Genomic DNA, 20,459 nt, shown 5'->3' on the forward strand with positions numbered 1-20,459 from the left:
GGTACTATCAGAAGGGTAATGAATGTACTCATTAGAACAATCAAGCATATGGAATTAAGAGGATGGCATTTGTTCACGCATAGAGCTGGGAAGGCAGGAGGTGACAGGAAGGAAGAAGAAGTAAAGGGGTGGGTGCAGGGAGGAAGTAGGAAGAACGCTGTTACAGTGTGGGGATTGCAGTAAATGTCACAAAACAGATGTGCATGGATTGTTGAATGGAAAACCAACTTGCTCTGTAAACTTTCACCCAAATTACAATTAAACCCTGCCTCCTCCTCCCAAAAAAAGGCATGAAGGAATTTTTGAAGTCATGGAAATATTTGATATTTTGATTGAGGTGGTGCTTACATGGGTGTGAACATTTGTGAGAACTCATCTGAACTGTATGATTAAAAAATAGGATCATTTTATTGAATGTAAAGTATACCTCAAAAAAACTGATTTAAAAAACCATAAAAAAAAGTTACTATAACAGTATTATCTTTTTTTTTTTTAAAAAAAAAAAAACAAAACAACAATGACATACTTAACTGGGTAGTTCTTGATATCCAGTCCAGGACTAATTGATTGATTCAAGAAATATTGTGTGTCTGACACAGTGGGTATTTTTTTAATTTATAATTTTGCCTGCCATGAAAATACACAAATTTATTTTAAAATGTAAGATAATTACATGGATACCTTGATTCTTAACTGATGATAGCATATCAATAATGCTTTTTAAATTAGAGGATTTTCCATGAAAAGGAGATTTGCTTATTCCACATTTACTTCTTTGGCAACATTCTGAAGAATTCTGATTGATTTCAGAAAATCTGTGTAATAGGAAGTACACGCTAGGATAGGACAGAGAACAGGTACTGGGGAGTCAATTTAAGTGAGGGGATCAAAAGAAATGCTGGTGCAGGGAAGACCTTTGTATCAGAAAGACGAAGACGAGGAAGCAACAGCTTAGGGACAGATTTGGACCAAAAAGATGTTAAGTTTTAGAAGTCACAGCAAATACTGAACTCTTAAATACTGCTAAAGATGAAATAATGAGGCAATATATAGGAAAAGAAATGAATTCTTGCACTCTATCTTGAATCTTAATCCACTAGTCAGCAGACTTCAAAAGGCCAAGGGAACTCAAAGATGTTTTTGAACATTAAGATTGAGAACAAGAAATAGAGAGTCATCTTTATCCACAGTTTCTAAGAAACACTTTAGAGAAGCTGAGCTATCACAGCTAAGAATCAACTAGTCACAGATGCTCTGGGTCATCCTGCTTTCAACAAACAAACTCTTTTGTGGTCCTTTGGCTGCTGTGAAGTTTCAACTGACAGGCAAGGACAGTGAATGTGGGTGAAACTCACACAGGTGAGAAGTGCTGCCAGCCCACTTCTAGGTCATAGTGGAGGTGGAAGCTACAGACTAAAATAAAATTTTGGGGCTCCCTGCTGACATAACCTCTTTCCTCTTAAATTATTACTTTGACTAAAATTAAAAAAATGAAAACAATAAACCATAAACAGCCAGCTAATTTTCTGCTGTGGAGGGCAGTGCCTAGAATATGCAAATGAACTTTAAAGATATAAATTCCTTGGAAATGAGGTTACTAAACTCAGGCTCTGGTAGCGTAGTGCCTAAGGCACTTGACTGCTAACCAGAAGGCTGGCGGTTCAAAACCCCCAGCCACTCCTCAGAAGGAAGGTTGGGCAATCTACTTCCATAGTGATACTTCCTTGGAAACCTAAGGAAGGGTCGCTATGAGTCGGGTCCGACTCGATGGCACATAACAACAGCAACAAACTCAGGAATGTATCACTAAGGAAGCCTACAGTACCTTATTTAGTCTTACAATGAAAGAATAAATCGCTCTATTGGGAAAGGAAAAAGTCACTTAGAAAAAAGCAAAGTAGCCTGAGGTCTCAGAAAAACATTGAATGTCTTCCACATTCAGAATTTTTGTGTTTCACTGAAGTTTCATGTAATATATTTGAAACTTGTAGCCTGAAGATGCTCAGAAACACAGTTAATGTCCTCCTCATTCAGAATTTTTGTGCCTCATTTAAGGGTGAGTAAATAATAAAATCTTAGGTACCTCACATATTCAATATTCAGACACAAACTGGCAGTTCTAGAAAACTCAATGTTTGTGAACTATAAGAGCCCTCTTAATAGTTACCCCATTTGAGAAAACAAACAGACAGATGTACAATAGTTCTCCGAGAAGCCCAAGGAGATTTAGGCTGCTAAGCATCCCCTTTGCATTAGCCTTCCCCTGCCACCCGCCCTTCTCCAGAGCTGATGCTCACTGCTCTAGCAAGAGCCTGACCAGAGCGTAAGCTGCCACAGAACTGGAAAGAGGAAACCACACAGGCAGCAGGGTCATGAGAAGAGCAGTGGTGCAGTCACCTCGCCCAGGAGAAGAGTTGGTGGGACCTTTCCAGAGTCCCTCAGGGGCATAAGCCACTTACTGCTATTCGCAGGACTGATGCCTTCACTGAAGTCCATTTGTCTTGCCTTCGGTCTATGACAAGGATAAATCCAATTCCAGCATCTTGTAAACTAAAAGGAGGAGGAGAGATAACTGCAATTAACGTACATAGGCAGGAAGACAGGTGTTTCCTTTAATCTCCAAGAAAACCTTAACAATAAAATGATTTCTCTTATAATCCTGAGGCCATTTCTGCATTGCAAGTTGTAATGCATGCCTAGGAAGTACACACGCAGACTGCAGTGCTTCCATTAGGGTCCTGTGCAGCCTTATTCCAGCAATTTTTGGAACTTGTTCTTATCTAAAGAGACAGATTTGTGTGTGTGTATGTGTGTGTGTTGTTTATTTCCCAGCCTACCATCAACTATCTCACAATTTAAAGATCCTGGCAAAACCCATCTTTCCGGGAGCTCAGAAATTTATATTCCATGTTCAGAACCAAGCCATTTTCCTTCTCTGGTTGACCAGCTGGTTAAACCCTCCAAAACAAGCTTTATGATCCATACATCACATTAGTCCTAGCATCTGAGGTCCCCGTGTTCTTCCATGTTAAAAAAGCGCTCTTGCTGGCATTGCTACAACTTTGGGAAAAAATCCCCGAGGTTTCCGAAGGCTCACAAGCATTTGTTGGAAATGAGATATAAGATAGAGCTCTTTGCAATGGCAACATCTGTGATAAAGATAACACTGAGTTGCTGTATAATGATGACCTCCGTCCCTCAGCTTAGCTTAGCGGCAGGAGCCTGAGTCACAGTGTGGAAATGAAGAGGTCTGCTTCTGTTGGGTAATTTCACATCCAAGCCAATTGTGTAATGCCAGCAGCTGCCTGCCAGCCAATCCACAACAGAGATCAGAAAACAGGCAAGCTCCACTGCACTGACTTGACTCGCTCATTACCAATTCTCTGAATATATTTAAGTGAGCCATTCTGAGTTTAAGATGAAAATCTGAATTACAAAGAACATATATAAAATATGCCATCTGTGAACATGCTCTGCATTCTGTAAACATTATATAATAAAGCCAGAGCTATCATACTGAAGATCCTTTCTGACTCTGAAATGTAATGATGGTGACAGTAATCTATGCAACATACACCTGTGTGGATGTGCACTGTTGATTCTGGGTCCCTGGGTATATTTGGTAACGAATTACTCCCCATGTTTATAGTAATTTGATTTAATGACAGTAGAATACATCTAGGGAGACGCACAAAACAGGTTTCACTCATAGTAGCCTTTCGGTGGTTGGAAGCAGAGTACATGTGTGCACACGCAGTGAGAAATCAGTGATTCGCTTTCACAGCTGTATGGGATGCCATGAACAGAAATACCTGGTAATTTGGCTTAGTTCTTATGGAGTTAAGATGTTTTTTCTATTTATTTCTTGATTTTGAACACTTTGATATTTTTTTTAAATTACGAGTATGCCATAAGTATAGTAAATCTTATCCTCCCAAAGCATTCTTTCTCTGTCGAAGCACTGTGCACATCAGTTTTTTTCTGCAAGTTAATTGCTTACTATCTGCCTCATTACTTAAGTATCAAGAATACTGGGCTCATATCTGTCTTGTTGTGTTGTTGTTAGGTGCCACTGAGTTGGTTCTGACTCAGCAAACCAATGTACAATGAAACACTGAACGCAACACTGTCCAGTCCTGCACCATTCTCACACTCATTGCTGTTGGAGCCCATTATTGCATGCACTGTGTCAATCCATCTCATTGAGGGTCATCATCTTTTTTGATGACCCTCTACTTTACCAAGCATACATCTGTCTTGGTCCCCATTATTTCCCCAGTGCCTGGCCCAAGGCTTTACTGGCCCAGCTGCCTGATAAATTGATTCAGGCTGTGGGTGTCAGTTAAGAAGTTGACACAGTATTAGAAATTCTACTCCACAGTTTCTGTTCTGTCATGGCTTCAGGACAGAATACCTAAGGTCTTTCAGATACACATTCCTTTTCCAAGTGATGCCAGGCAAATTTGTGCTTAAATTACTATAGCTCTTGTCATTTGTGTAGGGTGAATCCAATTCTGTGATGTCAGCCTTATCCACATGGTGGACCATGGCTCAGTCTGAGGCCCATGGCCTGGATAGGGAGGAAGTGGTATCTCAGAAGGACTGCATGGATTTATGTCCAACCATAAGTGCTCTCTTCTGAGAGGTATAAAGTGATAGGTTATTTCCCCACTCAACCACATGCTCTTTTGAGAGGTATTAAGTGATAGGCTATTTCTCTGACAATGCTGGCTATAGCTCTGGTTCTCAACAAAATCAGCATGCCATCTCAGAAGCCCCAGGGCACTGGGAGGCTGACTAATATGAGGATTCCTTAGGCTTCTCTAACTCCTTCCATCCCTGCAAGTAATCTGATTTGCTCTTCCTTTGAGATTCTACAGTCACTATATAGTTCTGACTCTTAAATTGAAAGAGATAGTTATGTTTGCAATGAGCACATAACCATCAGACCAAGATAATTCAAGAAAGTACTTTCAAGTTCAAAAGAAGAGATCTGAGAAATGCTCCTGAAGTGCCAGTCTGCATGGTTTACTAAAAAAAAATCTGTGGCAAAGGAAACGTTTACAATGGGATGTGAAGACCATACAGCATTTCTGTGCAGAGGCAATGTAGTTTGTGGTTACTGGCAGGGCTTATGGGGCCAACTCCCTCAGCAGCAGCATCTTGGACAAGTACCTCAGCCTTTAATCGCCTCAATTTTTTTTTTTTTCCTGCAAAACTGGGAATAATAACAGTATCTGTATTGTGGGGTTGTTATGAGAATTAAATGAGTTGATACATGTAAATACTTGAAATGTGCTTGACTACTAAGTGGTATTATTACTGTTGTTGTTACTACTGCATTATTGTTCTGCAGAGCAACCAAAACTCACTCAGTTTCTCCCCTCCTCCCTGAAGTAAAGCTTTGATTATAGTGGAAACTGTAAGCTCAGTCTCATATAGAAAAACAACTTATTGATAAAATCTCATCATTATTCCACACCAGGCCAGGGAATCTGCTGGACTCAGAACACACCATTCTGGTTCTAGCATTGGAGCCCAGACTGTTCTCTTCTGTTGCCCAAACGCACTGCCGTCGAGTCAGATCCAACTCATAGCAACCCCTCCTTAGGTTTCCGAGATGGCATCACTACGGGATTAGATTGCCCAGCCTTCCTTCCACCCTGACTTACCCAAGTTTTGCCAGAGACCTGCAGCTAACCACATCAGTCCACATGCTTTCACTCCCTGACTGCCCACCCCATCTCTGTCACAAAAAGTGTCATGCTGCTGTTAAAGCCTTACACGCCTATCTTGTTTGCATTTGTATGCCTTTATCCAAACACTTATGTATAAGCAGTAAGCCCACTGCTTCTGGTCACAAAAAGATATGACAAATTCTTGACCTTGAAGAGCTGACAATGTAGAGTGCTTTTCAAACTTCACTTACCATGTAACACTTCCACAATTTTTGCACATCCTTATTCTCCCTCTTCTGTTATTCCCTTACTAGTTCTTTAAATTAACTCACTCCTTACATGTAAATAACTTTCTTTTTAAGAAAGCATCTTTACATTATGATTGCAATTGAACACCAATATCACAAATAGGCCTATATAGAGAGGAATACAATTTTATATTTATTTTAATAGATGCCAAAATGAAAAAGCAAAGTTACTTACAACTCAAAATTAAAAAGTAATTAAAATTACAAATTATATACAAAACTTGTAACTTTGGTTCCCATAAATGCATATGAGGAAATTTATTTTTCAATTAAAAGGATAGGATACTTTATTAACAGAAATAATGGGACAGTTCACTGAAGATTTTAAAACACTAAGTTTCATGGCAATAAGACAGTTGGTTTGTTATTTAGCTGTTACTCAGAATGTGTACAGAGTTCAAGGGAATAACATGTGAGAAAGGGTGAGGGCAGAAGGCTCAGCTACTGGTTCCCCTTCAAACAGACCAGGCCAGCCATGGACCCTCTCTCTAGGAAGAGGGATTTATTTGTTCTGTTTGTTTAACAAACTTTTCAGAGTTGCTATGGGTCAGGCATCATACTAAGTGTTCTACTTTGTCCTTCTGTATTATTAATTTCATCCTTGTAACAACTCTAGGAGGTAGGTACTATTATTTTCTCTAGTTGAGAGAGAAGAGACTGAGGCACAAGAGGTTAAATGATTTTCCCAAAGTGACATAGCTAGTAAGAGCAGGACAGAGAGGTGAATCCAGGAGGTCTGGTTCCCGGATCTGTGCTCTTAACCACTACGCAAGCTGACTCTCAGGACCAAGTTCATCAGAGCTTTAAGAACCCTGTGGAATAAAGCCACTCCCCTCTCTCCCCACCAACTATCGCTGGGCTGCCTCCTAATGACGGGCCTGTGCCAGAAAGAAGCTCTCAGTGCCTTCTAACTGCCTGAACTGCTCGTGCGTGTTGAGGGACTGGGCGTCGAGGGGGACTCAATGTCCAGAAGCAAACAATGCAGACGCCACATGCCACAGGTCTTTGCTTGGGACCCTGAGCCAAGACCCCTGCATTGAGACCTAGGCAGAGAAGACCCCTGTGAGATTCCCCAGTGGTTCCTTCAGCTTGGGGGCCAACTCATCGATGTTCACCTAAAGTGTCTCTTACCACATTTTGGGAAAACTCATTCATAAGATGGACAAACTTGAGAAAATAAAAAGGCATCTATATTGGTTAATTTTATGTGTTAACTTGGCTAGGCTGTTTCCCAATTGTTTGACCAAATAGTAATCGAGTTGCTGTCATGGAGTAGTTAGTTGTTAGTTGCTATTTAGTCAGCTATGACTCATGGAGATCCCACGTACAACAGCAAAACCTGGCCTAGACCTGCGCCATCTTCATGTTTGTTAGTATACTAGAGCCCACTGTGTCCACTGTGTATCTGAGAGCCTTCCAACCTGGGAGGTTCGTCTTCCAGCACCACACTGGGCCATATTCTTTCGTGATTCTCAGGGTTTTCAGTGATGATTATCAGAAGTAGATAACTTAGCCTTTCCTCCTAGGCTGTCTTAGGTCTGGAAGCTCCACTGAAACCTATCCATGATGGGTGATCCTGCTGGTATCTGAAATATTGGTGGCATAGCTTCCAGCATCATAGCAACACGGGGAGCCACCAAAATATGACGCGTTGATGGATGGGTGGGGGATGGAGTAGTTACATGTGAGTAAATCAGTTGGCCTTGAGCAGAGCTGATTACTTTCCATAACACAATCTAATGCAATGTAATTGGTTAATCAGTTGAGGTCATGCCAGTGTAGGGTGAATGCTAAACCTATTCATATCTGAGTAATGAAAAATCAGAATAGACACAGATGCACAGGGGGAAGGTAGCCATCATTCCCCAGAAACTGAGACAGAGGCTCACAGAAGGAAATGACACAGCTGAGGCCCTGATTTGGACTTTTAGCTTCAAGAACTATGAGAAACGTGGTATTTCTTTTATAGCAATGTACAGAACAGAGACAGCTTCTTGTGTAACCATGTAAAGATACTTCAACCATCTCCTTTCTATCCAAACTGCCTGTAACTTTGTCATTTCCCTCTGTCCCCATGGAGCCCAGGACACAGTTGGTAGTCTCCAACAGCTGCAAATGGAATTCTCTGTCAGCTCATACACACACCTCCACCACTGAGGGAAGTGGTCCTATGATTAGGTCATGTGAAGGATGAACTGGGGTCTTGGGGCTTGTGAGGAGGAGCTCTGCTCCTGCCACACGTCCGTGACTTCATGTGCCTAAGGGAAAGGGTGTTCATGTTTGCTTACAGCTCATGGGACAAGCTTTGGGCTGATTTTGCTGAAGTGCAGGTGGTGGAGATGAAGTAAACAGGGAAACAATTCAGAAGCTGGTAGCTCATTCCAGAAAGGTTTTCCCCCAGTACACTGTGGCATGGCCATGAACCTGCAGAAATACCAACATCGGCTGGGGCAGCTTCCAACTTGGCAACAGCTGGCTTCCGAGCAGACTCCCTGGCCAGTTGCTCCTGCAGCTGAATTTGAGGCTGATGAGCTCACTTTTGGCCCCAAAAAACAAAGAAGACACAGAAGTCTCATAAATGTTTCTGAAATTTACCAGATCAGTGTACATTCTTTTCAGAGACATCTAACAGTTCAAAGCTGACTTGCCCTGGGAACCCATCAATCTTCTAACTTCACCTGGATGGCCCCATAGGACCTTGAAAAACATGGACCTTTATCAGCTTTACAAGCCTGACCTCAGTGTTGCTGGGTGAGAGCAGAGAGCAGCATGAGAACAGTCTAGAAACAAAGGCTGGGCCACTCCTGGCCAGTAAAGTCTGTAGCCACCTAACATCATGATTCCCCAATCCCTGGCAGCCTTGCATCTTGGTCCATTCACTTGGTGGGGGAATGGGGCAGACTTGTTTCCCACCTAATTTGTCAAAGAGCAAGGGCAGCCAGAGAAGCAAACAAAACTCATGAGGGTCAAAGAATATGGCATTAGTAGACAAAACATGCAGTGGTGGAGACTTTAGTGGCAGAGAAAGCATGATGTAAGTATCATTGGCCTTAATTATTATAACTTCTTAATTAGTCTTGATATCTGTAACAGTCCTTCAACTCTGTTCTTCAAGATTGGCTTGACTGGTCTTGATCCTTAGCATTTACATATGAATTTAAAAATTAGCTTATTAATTTCCACATCCAAAATAAATAAATAAAACAAATCTTGGTGGGATTTTGACTGGAATTTCATTCATTCTACGCATTGATTTGGGAAGAACTTATATTTATATGATACCGAGTGTCTTCTAATCTATGAAGTTAATATACCCTTCAGTTTATTTAGGTAACTTTAATTTCTCAATCATGTTTTGTAGTTTTCTTTAGAGGTTTGTACCTCTTTCATCAACTTTATTTCTAGATATTTATTGTTTTTTTATTCATTTAATTGTAAATAATTCTCCTTTATAAATTTCATTTTCCAGTTAGTTGTTGATGGCATATTAAAATATGATTAATTTTTGTATATTGACCCTTTGGCAGTGGCTTTTGCAAAATTTGCTTACTGACAGTTCGACTGTTAGTTTGGATTTTCTTCATACAATCATGTTGTCTATGAATAATGACAACTTATTTCTTTGTTTCAAGCCTAATACCTTTTATTTCCTTTCCTTGGCTAGGACATACAAAGGAGCTCTGGTAGCGTGGTACCTAAGGCACTTGACTGCTAACCAGAGGGCTGGCGGTTCAAACCCACCAGCCACTCCTCGGAAGGAAGATGGGGCAATCTACTTCTGTAGTGATACCGCCTCGGAAACCTAAGGAGGGGTCGCTATGAGTCGGGTCCAACTCGACGGCACATAACAACAACAACAACAGGACATGCAAGCACAATACTGAATAGAAATGGTACTTTTTGTTGTTGGTTGCCATCCAGTTGATTCTGGCTTACGGCAACCTTTCTATAGAGCAGAATGAAACACTGCCGGTCCTGCACCCTCCTCACAATCATTGGTGTGAGCTCATTGTTGCGGCTGTTGTGCCGATCCATCTCACTGAGGGTTTCCCTCTTTTTCACTAACCCTCCACTTTACCAAACATGATGTTCTTTTCTAGCCATTAGTGTTTCCTGATAACATATCCAAAGTAAGCAGGATGAAGTCTCACCATTCTTGCCTCTAAGGAGTTTTCAGCTACACTTCTTCTAAGATTGACTGCTTGTTCTTCTGGCAGTCCAGGGCTTATTCGATACTCTTTGCCAGCACAAACTGGTAATAGTGCACCTAATCTCGGGCAAAACTTTCAATATTTCACCACTGAAAGCAGAAAGTTAGGCTCACCTCAACGAACTTCCAGAATCTGGCTCCTCAAGTCTTGATTGTCTCATCAGCTCTCTATTTTTGTTTGCATTTTATAAAGTTTTTATACTTGTTTGTGATAGGAGCACTGGCCAGCTATAAATCACTCAATTATAACCAGAAGCAGGAGTCAGATAGTGTGTTTTAAAACTATTCCTATTCAATAGAAACATTTCTATGAATTATGATAAAAGAAAATCAGAAAGGGTATTCTGGTCCCCTGGGGGGAGGGCAATCATTTTGACTTGAATCTCCAACACTACACTTTATAGATATCCAAAATGCTCTCTAAGATTTCTGCAGACAATGGGGTTGGGAGGAAGTAGCTACTATTTCCTACCTCTCTAGAATTTTTGTTCTTCATGCTTTGTCTACCTCTACCTAGACCTACCTTCTCCTGTATCTTCTACCCCAACAGCCTCAGCAAGGTACCTTATAACAATACACAGTGCTTATGATGTAAGCCAGATTTGAATACTGTCTGTAAGAAGCAGCACTGTGTGGCTAAGAACATAATGCTGGATCCAAAGGCAAGCCATTGCTCAAGAGGAACTCTCTTAATTTTTGCACCTTTTCCCAACCCTCTATATAAAGAAAGGGAACCATAAGGATTTTTAAAAGGATGGGCAACACTGAGGCATGCTTTTGTGTGCATGAGAATAAGTCATTAGAGAGGAAGAACCCTGTTACATAGGAGAGCAAGGGGATAACTGTTGGAGTAGGGTCTTGAGAGGGCAAAGGTGACTGAGATCTGGGGCTCAGGTGTGTGTGAGGGAGGATGGGTCTTAGTCTTTCCACTGCAATTGGAGTGTAGGCAGAGGGAATAGGCAGAACCAGTAGGGAAAGGGGAGACACTTCTCAACCGATTTCATCTATTTTCTCTATAAAGTATGGGATGAAGTCATCAGATGAAATTGCAGAGGGGAGGAACAATATGTAGAGGCAATACTGGTGATTTGAAGAAGGAGAAAAGCATGATTTAACCCTCAGGGAGAGTTGGAAAGTTAACTTCCCAGGGAAATGTGATAGGAATACTTGGCATCATAGAACACTCTTTGAGCTCTATGGTCATAAAGCTGAAGGTTAGCAAGCAGGATGTGTGTTTTTCTCCATCCATTTTCAACTGCTGTGGTGCAGGCTTGGAATAAGTTATTAGCTGGGCTCCACCAGGGTTGAGGTTTTATGATGGAAGGTAAAAGAGGCAAGGTTATCATGCTGGACTGTGGAATCTGGGCAAAGAAGGGAGGAAAGTGAGGATTGGAAGGAGAGGACAGCAAGAAAAGGAGTAAAATCAGTAGACGGCAGAACTCATGGTTGAAGAACTGTCTGAACAGGATTGCACTCCAGCTGATGAGGCAGAAGGATGCAGCAGAGAACTAGACACAGAGCTTTTAGAGGTGGTGATGATGAGGTAAGTCAAAGGTCATGTTGGCAGCTGTTTAACATGGCAAGAAGAAAGTCAGAGATGAAGAGGCTTTGGAAGTTGTTACGAGAGGTGGGAGGGATGTTTTTTTCTCTAGTGCTGCTGTAACAGAAAATACCACAAGTGGGTGGTTTTAACAAACAGGAGTCTATTCGCTTACAATTTTGGAGGCCAGAAGTCCGAGTTCAAAGTGCCAGCCCCTAGGGGCTGGGGGAAAGCCCCTCAACCTTGGGCTTCAGCTCTGTCTCTTGCTCCTGGCCCACTGGAGCTAGAGATGTCTCTTCACTCAGGCAACTGATGGCTGCTGAGGCTGACAAACTCAAGGTCAACAAATGGCACAGTCCCAAAATTATCAAACAACATGGAAGGCCATTGTTTCAACTCCAGGAAGAATCCTAAGGTCAGCAGACAATATAGCAAGACTGCTGAATGAAGACTCAGCTACATGCAGGGCCCAAGCATGCCAAAAGCTGCAGAGACCTTTCTCAAAGCTTCTTCTTACATACTAGAAGCAGACCACATCCCTAAGGCAGCTACTCAGCTGCTACAATAGATTCTACCATGGAAATGATTACCAGTCTTAGTATGGGGAGTAACTACATCCAGCTGCCCAGCCACTCAAAACCAGGCTTCGGTGTATTAAATTACATGCTATGGATTTTCTAGCCATAGTCTTTGTAACTCCTCCTTTGCTGTGAGTAGCTGATTGTTAAAGTTATCCACCTGGTTTATTTCTGTTGGAGCAGCATGAAAAAATCTTCTGGGAAGTTTGCTCTCTCTCAGGTGTATAGAATTCTGATGTTGGGATTGGTTGGTTTTGGCCATTCTGCCAGGCTCAAAAAGGAGCCATCCTAGAGGCAAGAGAAGAGAATCTCAGACTGCCGGCTGAGAGATGTGCTTGCTGTGAGAGGGAGACATGAGAGACATGTGTTGCTGAGAGAGAGATGTGAGAGACATACGCTGCTGAGAGAGACATCAGAGACACATGTTGCTGAGAGAGAGATGTGCTACAGAGAAAGAATGACAGCTGCTGAGTGAGACGGCCAGCTGTGAGAGACTGAGCATGCTCCTGAACTTGAATTGTAGCCCATTGCTTCCCTAATAAAGCCCATAATCTGTGAGTCCTGTGGGGCCGCTGCAGCAAATTATTGAACCCAGCAGAGAGGTGGTGGGTGCTGCAGGAGGAACAGTTGGTGACAAGGTTAGTAAAAGGGCTGGTGGTTGGTGGCATGTCTGGCCTCGGGCTGCTGATGGTGATTCTGTCTTCCTCTTGTGTAGTTAGAGGAGGTTAGAAAATGCTGCCACTCTGCCCCTTTGGCATAGGCCCAGCCAAGTTGACACACAAGTTACTTACTATAGATGTAAAACCTGACTATGTGCTTGAAAGTGGTTTTTCAGGAAGAAAGGCAGTTTGGAAGAAATAATGAGGAATGAGGACAGCTACCCCATTTCAAAGGAGCTCTGGTGGCGCAGTGCCTAAGGCACTTGACTGCTAGCCAGAAGGCTGGAGGTTCAAACCCACCAGCCACTCCTCGGGAGGACGGTTGGGCAATCTACTTCTGTAGTGATACTGCCTCAGAATCTGAAGGAGGGGTCGCTATGAGTCGGGTCCGACTCAATGGCAAATAACAACCACCACCCATTTCAAGCTCCAAGATAACTGGGGAGTGGTGTAGTGCCTCCTTTTTTTTTGGCTTTAACAAACAGCAATTTATTTTCTGACAGTTTGGGAGGCTAGAGGTGGGAATTCAAGGCACTGGCTGTAGGGGAAGTCTTTCTCTGTCAGCCCTAGGGGAACATGGCCTCCTCTCCAAAGGGATAAAGAGGAAGAGGTGATCTCAGGGAACAGCCAGATGTCAATAAGAGCCAAGAGAGGGCAGTCTACAAAGTGCCTGACTATGAGTCTCAGAGGGCACAGGGGAAAGTCTAGGAGAACTCGAGGGTAGGGTGGGGTCAGAGCAGGGTCTGGGCAGAGCAACACATGAAAGACTGAGGAGGAGGCAGCAGCGCTCAGGTGGCCTCCCAATCTTCCTAAGCCCCAGTCTTACTCCTACTCACCAGTCCCTCTGGTGGTGTAGTGCCTCAGGCATCTGCTAACCAGAAGGCTTGCTGTTCAAACCCACCAACCACTCCTAGGAAGGAAGGTTGGGCAATCTACTTCCATAGTGATGTTGCTCCCGTATTATGTATTAGTTATAGGAATAAACAAAAACGATCAATGAAAGAACAGTGACAGGTTAAAGTGTAGGGAGAAAGGGTGCCCAAGATTGACTTTTTAAAATTGCTTTTTGACCAATAACACCCTCTTGTGGTCAGAGATGAAAATCACATGTGGATTAAGCAAACGTTGTTATGTGCTGTCCAGTCAGACCTGACTCATAGAGACCCCTCCTTGGGTTTTGTAGGTGGTATCACTACGGAAGTAGATTGCCCAACCTTCCTTCCGAGGAGTGGCTGGTGGGTTTGAACCGCCAGCCTTCTGCTCAGCAGTCAAGTGCCTTAGGCACTATGCTACCCTGCCATCAAGTCAGATCCGATTCATATCAACCCCTCCTTAGGTTTCCAAGGCAGTAACTCTACAGAAGTAGATTGCCCAACCTTCCTCCTGAGGAGTGGCTGGTGGGTTTGAATCGCCAGCCTTCTGGTTAGCAGTCAAGTGCTTTATGCACTACTCCACAAGAGCTCCCTAAGCAAACATGATTTTGCAAATGCTAGTAGAATAATGGGAGCTCTGATAGCATAGTGGCTAAGGCACTTGACTGTTAACCAGAAGGCTGGGGGTTCAAACCCACCAGCCACTCCTGGGAAGGAAGATGGGGCAATCTACTTCTGTAGTGATACTGCCTGGGAAACCCAAGGAGGGGTCGCTATGAGTCGGATCTGACTCGACGGCACATAACAACAACAACAGTAGAATAATACACATCTGCAAAGTACTCTAATAGTGGTGATAGTGGACTCACATGAAGCCCACCACATCCCCTTCTAGTTCCTCCTTTGACCAGGCATAACATGGTTGGGAGCAGCATGATAGTAGGAAATCCTAGAGTCTGAATGGATATAGAACCTATGAGGATCTCAATGTGCTGATCTTATTTGTCAAGTGTATTTCTGTGTTCCTTTTAAAAAAAAAAATAGGATGATGGGACAATATTGAGGAAACCTTTCTTAAATGTTGAGAGACCAAAGCTTATCAGTGATATTCAGGGGTGGAAGAGAGCTTTTTTTAAGAGTGATGAAAAAATCTGGAAATGGAAGTGGTGATGACTGAACAACATGATGAATGTAATTAATGTCACTGAACCATACACATAAAAAGTGTTGAAATTGCAAATACATACATACACACACACACACACACACACACACATATTTCCTTCCTTTGGGGCAAATCCATTAGTACATAGAGGGGCATGCATTTTCTCATGATGGTGACTGATTGACACCCTGTTCTTTCCGGAATTTGAAGCATGGGAGTGATCAACATTCAAGTAAGGCCCAGGAAGCTTGGGGTCAATAGGCTGCAGGAGTCCCAGGAGATTCCCTTCCAATCCACAGGGATTCCATAGGTCCTGCAGCTTTCAGGATCTGGGTTCCACTGTATCCCCTGCTTTCCTCATGCCACTAAGAAGACTGAGGAAATGTAGAGAAGTTTCCAGATGGAGGTGAGGGGAGAGGGGGACAGAGGAACCAAGAGAAACCAGAGATGCTGAGATTCTCTGACCCATCATGGCTGTTCCTTACTCACGTTCAATGCACAACATATTCTCCAAGATCTCAATGTCACTCTCTAAGTAACCCACCCCCTCAACTCAGTACCCTCATGGCTGCTCCTGGGCTGGAGGTTTTAAGGTGCGAATTGGAGTTACCCAATTACTTTAATTTTTCTGCCATGAAGTCTCACCAGTGTTCAGAAAACATGGTGCTTTGCTGCATGCTATAGAGTTGATTCTGATTCATAGTGACCCCATGTGACAGAGCGGAATTGCCCTCTAGGGTTTTCTTGGCTGTTGTAATCTTTACAGAAGCAGGTCACCAGGTCTCATAAGCGCACTTTTAAATCCCACTTCACCCCTTCCCCTGGCAGACAAGCAAGGCAAAACTAGGAAGCGAATTCTCAGAGAGACCACATTAAACCCATTATTGAGAAATCATTGAGTAATTTTTTACCATTCTTTTGAAATTATAAGATACCATGGGATTAGAGATTTTACTGTTTGAAAGACCCTTAGAGATTATTTAGTTCAACCTTATTATTGGAGAGGCTCCAGACATGAAGGGTCTCACCCCAGGTTTCATACTTAGTGGTAGAACTGGGATTATAGCTTTGAGTCTTTAAACTGTCCCCTCCCTATTACACCAAGCTGCTTCTTATCCTTCTTTGTATATAGGGAAATCTTGTAGTTCCATCATATTGCTGGTTCCCCATTAATGTCCTGTTGTTTAGGAAGTCCTTCATCTCCCCAAGTAGGAGCTCTGGTAGTGCAGTTATTACCGTACTGGCTCTAAACCAAAAGGTCAGTGATTTAAAGCGACCAGACACTTCATGGGAGAAAGAAGTGGCAGTCTGCTTCCATAAAGATTTACAGCTTTGGGAACCCTATGGGGCAGTTCTACTCTGTCCCATAGGGTCACTATGAGTTGGAATCAACTTGATGGCCATGGGTTTGGTTTTTGAGTCGCACCTCCCTAGGATTCAGTATTACTTCCAAAGAAGAGCTCCTCTGAGAGCCTTTCTTCACCAGCCACAAAGATTATTGTCTCTTTGGCTCATTTGCCCACATATGGCATAGATTAATGAAACCACTGCTATGAGTTGATTCCAACTCATGGTGACCCCTTACGACAGAGTAGAACTGGCCCATGGGATTTCCAAAGCTATAGATCTTTACAGAAGCAGATTGCCTCATCTTTCTCCTGTGGAGCGGCTGGTGGGTTCAAACTACCGACCTTTTGGCTAGCAGACTGATGCTTTAACAACAGTACCACTAGAGCTGCCCTTGGCAAAGATTAGTCAGTCAATATCCCAGAAGAAGAAAATGAATATGAGATAGAAAAAGCCACAAATTCCTCTTGTTCTGCATGTTTCTATAATGATCTGAAATCCCATGAGGTGTAACACTCAAAATACTTATATATAACCATTCATAATATGAATTGAGAACTAAACTGTGAAGCTCACTAACATTAACTGTAAGTCACTAGAAACCTGTAAGTCACTAGAAAGTTATTTAGAAATTTTTGAACGTTGACATAGAAGCATGTGAAGAAACATATAAAGAACATAAACAACTTTTAAATTCATTTTGACCCAGCATACTGTGACATAAGAAAATATAGCTAATCTCTAAACAATCCCCTTAACCTCTAATCTTGAAGAAAAGATGCATCATTCAGCTGGTCTCTAACCCTGTAGAAAAGACATAACATACTAGCCTTTAACATCACACAGGCCCTTGTATGGAGCCAAGGTGAAAAATTCACATATAAACCCTAAATGTCTGCTCACTAACTGAAGGCAGAGATGGAACTGAGATTCTGCCCACTGTCGCTGACCTTGAACCCTAGCTATGAGGGACCTCTGCTGAGTCTGAGCCATGGTTAAGCCTTCCTCCCAAGACCTCTTGGTAAAGGTAAAAGCCTGAACAAGTCTAAGGATTTGGACTTTAACCATTAAACTAACATTGTAATTGCTAATTCTGATTCTCCAGTTCTGAATAAATGTTGTGAAAGTTGTCATTATTCATAGACAACATGATTGTATGAAGAAAATCCAAACTAACAGTCGAACCGTCAGTAAGCAAATTTTGCAAAAGCCACTGCCAAAGGGTCAATATAAAAAAATTAATTGTATTTTAATATGCCATCAACATCTGGAAAATGAAATTTATAAAGGAGAATATTTACAATTAAATTAAAAAAAATGAATAAATACCTAGAAATAAAGTTGGTGAAAGAGGTACAAACCTCTAAAGAAAACTACAAAACATGATTGAGAAATTAAAGTTACCTAAATAAACTGAAGGGTATATTAACTTCATAGATTAGAAAACACAGTCTTATATAAATATAAGTTCTTCCCAAATCATGCATAGGATGAATGAAATTCTAGTCAAAATCCCACCAAGATTTGTTTTATTTATTTATTTTGGATGTGGAAATTAATAAGCTTATCTTAAAATTCATATGTAAATGCTAAGGATCAAGACTAGTCAAGCCAGTCTTGAAGAATGAAGTTGAAGGACTGTTACTCACAGATATCAAGACTTAGTAAGAAGTTATAATAATTAAGACCAATGCATCATGCTTTCTCTGCCACTAAAGTCTCCACCACTGCCCGTTCTCTCTACTAATGCCATTTTCTTTGATCCTCATGAGTTTTGTTTCTCTGGCTGCCCTTGCTCTTTGATGAATTAGGTGGGAAACAAGTCTGTCCCATTCCCCCCCAAATGAATGGACCAAGATGCAAGGCTGCCAGGGATTGGGGAATCATGATGTTAGGTGGCTACAGACTTTACTGGCCAGGAATGGCCCAGCCTTTGCCTCTAGACTGTTCTCATGCTGCTCTCTGCTCTCACCCAGCAACACTGAGGTCAGGCTCGTAAAGCTGATAAAGGTCTATGTTTTTCAAGGTCCTATGGGGCCATCCAGGTGAAGTTAGAAGATTGATGGGTTCCCAGGGCAAGTCAGCTTTGAACTATCAGATGTCTCTGTAAAGAAGGTACCCTGGTCTGGTAAATTTCAGAAACACTTATGAGACCTCTGTGGTCTCACCTGGGGCTCAGAACAGATACTGACCCTACCACCCACCTCAGCAAGGAAGCCTGGTTTTCCCACTATGAAACTGGGAAATCACTGGGAGATCCTTAGGACTCCAACAGTGGTGCCTTCTCTCACATGCTCAGTGACTTTGCTTTGTATACTATAGCTGCTCCATAATATGCTGGCCAAACTGGAGTCATGATACAGTGAGCACGCATAATGCTGCCTGGACAGTCAGGAATATTGGCAATTCCAAGAGTGGATTCAGATGTGAATGTCAAGCATGTGGCTGAATTAGGTCACATCATCCTATAGGGGATATTTTCTTAAATATAAATCACAATAGGTCACTGAAAGCCAAGGAGGCATCTATATAGTTTGAGCGGAAAATAAGAAGGCAGCAGGTTTAAAGCAGCTAATGGGGATGGATAGGGACTACAAAGTGTGTGCTAAGAAACTAGTATCTTAATGCACATCCACTGCTCCAGCTTGCCAAATCTCACTCTTTTCTAAAGCCTGTTTTTCCATAATTATTACCTAAAAGAAGGTAAAAGTTCTATTCATGGATGGGCCAGGACCACTAATATGCTAACATCCTCATATCATCAGGGTTGATCTGATGGTAAGGTATCTTCTGAGCAATTACTTCACGAGGGTACTAGGCTTAGCACGGCATGCAGGGCTAGATGGGAAACAAGGCCAGTGGGGAGAGGACACTCTGCACATCCTGTTCCAGCTGGGTCAGGCTTTGATGGAGAGAAGGGAGGCAGCTGCACAGGCTGACACTGGGCCAGGAAGCTCCCTGGAGGGTGGTAAGGCAGAAATCAGGCAGGGCTGCTGAAGGCTCCAAGGAGCTCTGGTAGTATAGTGCTAAGGCACTTGACTGCTAACCAGAAGCCTGGTGGTTCAAACCCACCAGCCACTCCTCAGAAGGAAGATAGGGCAATCTACATCTGTAGTGATACTGCCTTGGAAACCCAAGGAGGGCTTGCTATGAGTCGGGGCCAACTCGATGGCACATAACAACAACAGCAGCAGCTCAAGGCTCCAGAAGCTTGTCCACTGAGGCAGGATCACAGGAAGTAGGAAAGAAAATCCAACCTCCCTAGGGAGCTGAATGGAAAGAACTGGGCAGGATGTTAGGGTCCTGGCCAAGCAGCTTGGTCTTGAGGGCTGGGACCCAGCCAGAGGCAAGCTAGGAAAGTAGGCAGGATGGCAGGTGGCTGGGTGGGGAGTAAGGGCTGAGGGAAGCAGCTACAGGCACGTCTACAGGACAGGGGTGGGAGGACCTGTAGCCAAGAGTGTATACATCTGGAGGCCACATGGCTTTATCCCCTACTCTGGGGCCAAGTAGTGTAGTGCCTAAGGCACTTGACTGCTTATCAGAAGGTTGGCAGTTCAAACCCACCAGCCACTCCTTGGAAGGAAGCTTGGGCAATCTACTTCCATAGTGATACTGCCTCGGAAACCCAAGGAAGGGTCGCTATGAGTCAGGTCTGATTCGACGCACATAACAAAACTGGGGCCAGGGAGGGTTTTTAGTCTACTGCTCCCCCCCTTTCCTTCCCAGGAGTTGCCCTCAGTTTCCTTTCTTTGCTCCTTTCTCTCTCTTTCATCCCATTTTTGAACAACAGTCTTCAAATGTTAAAAGAACTTTCACTTCCCTTACCCTCTGGTAAGGGGAATGCTGTAGCCATTTTTCTCTCTGCTCAGTTGACTTAACTGCCCCGTGTACAAACACAATGACCTTTCATGTATTCCCTGAGCTATTCAACCCTGGACCTCTCTTTTCTGGTTGTATCTTCTCTTTTTCTGATGCAAAAGCCTAACCCATTAGAATGTTATTTGCATGATGTATTTAACATTGGTCAACACTGCACCCCAGAAAGTGGAGCAGTAAGAAAAATGTCAGAAGCTTTTCTAAAAGAGTCCCACATGCTGCAATG

The 20,459-nt window shown here is 42.8% G+C and overlaps 1 protein-coding gene across 1 annotated transcript in view; it reads right to left on the reverse strand.

Annotated features, from left to right (window-relative positions):
* Positions 1-20,459, reverse strand: part of MCF2L (MCF.2 cell line derived transforming sequence like) — a 342,209-nt gene that overhangs the window by 88,780 nt on the left and 232,970 nt on the right. Inside the window, exon 4 of the mRNA XM_042781158.1 lies at positions 2,460-2,550. Coding sequence (XP_042637092.1) covers positions 2,460-2,550 — 91 coding nt within the window. The remainder of the gene's footprint in view (positions 1-2,459; positions 2,551-20,459) is intronic.

The sequence above is a fragment of the Orycteropus afer genome, unplaced genomic scaffold (genome assembly GCF_000298275.1).
Source record: "Orycteropus afer afer isolate SDZICR_OR568_19922 unplaced genomic scaffold, OryAfe1.0 scaffold00089, whole genome shotgun sequence".
NCBI classification, from domain to species: Eukaryota; Metazoa; Chordata; class Mammalia; order Tubulidentata; family Orycteropodidae; genus Orycteropus; species Orycteropus afer.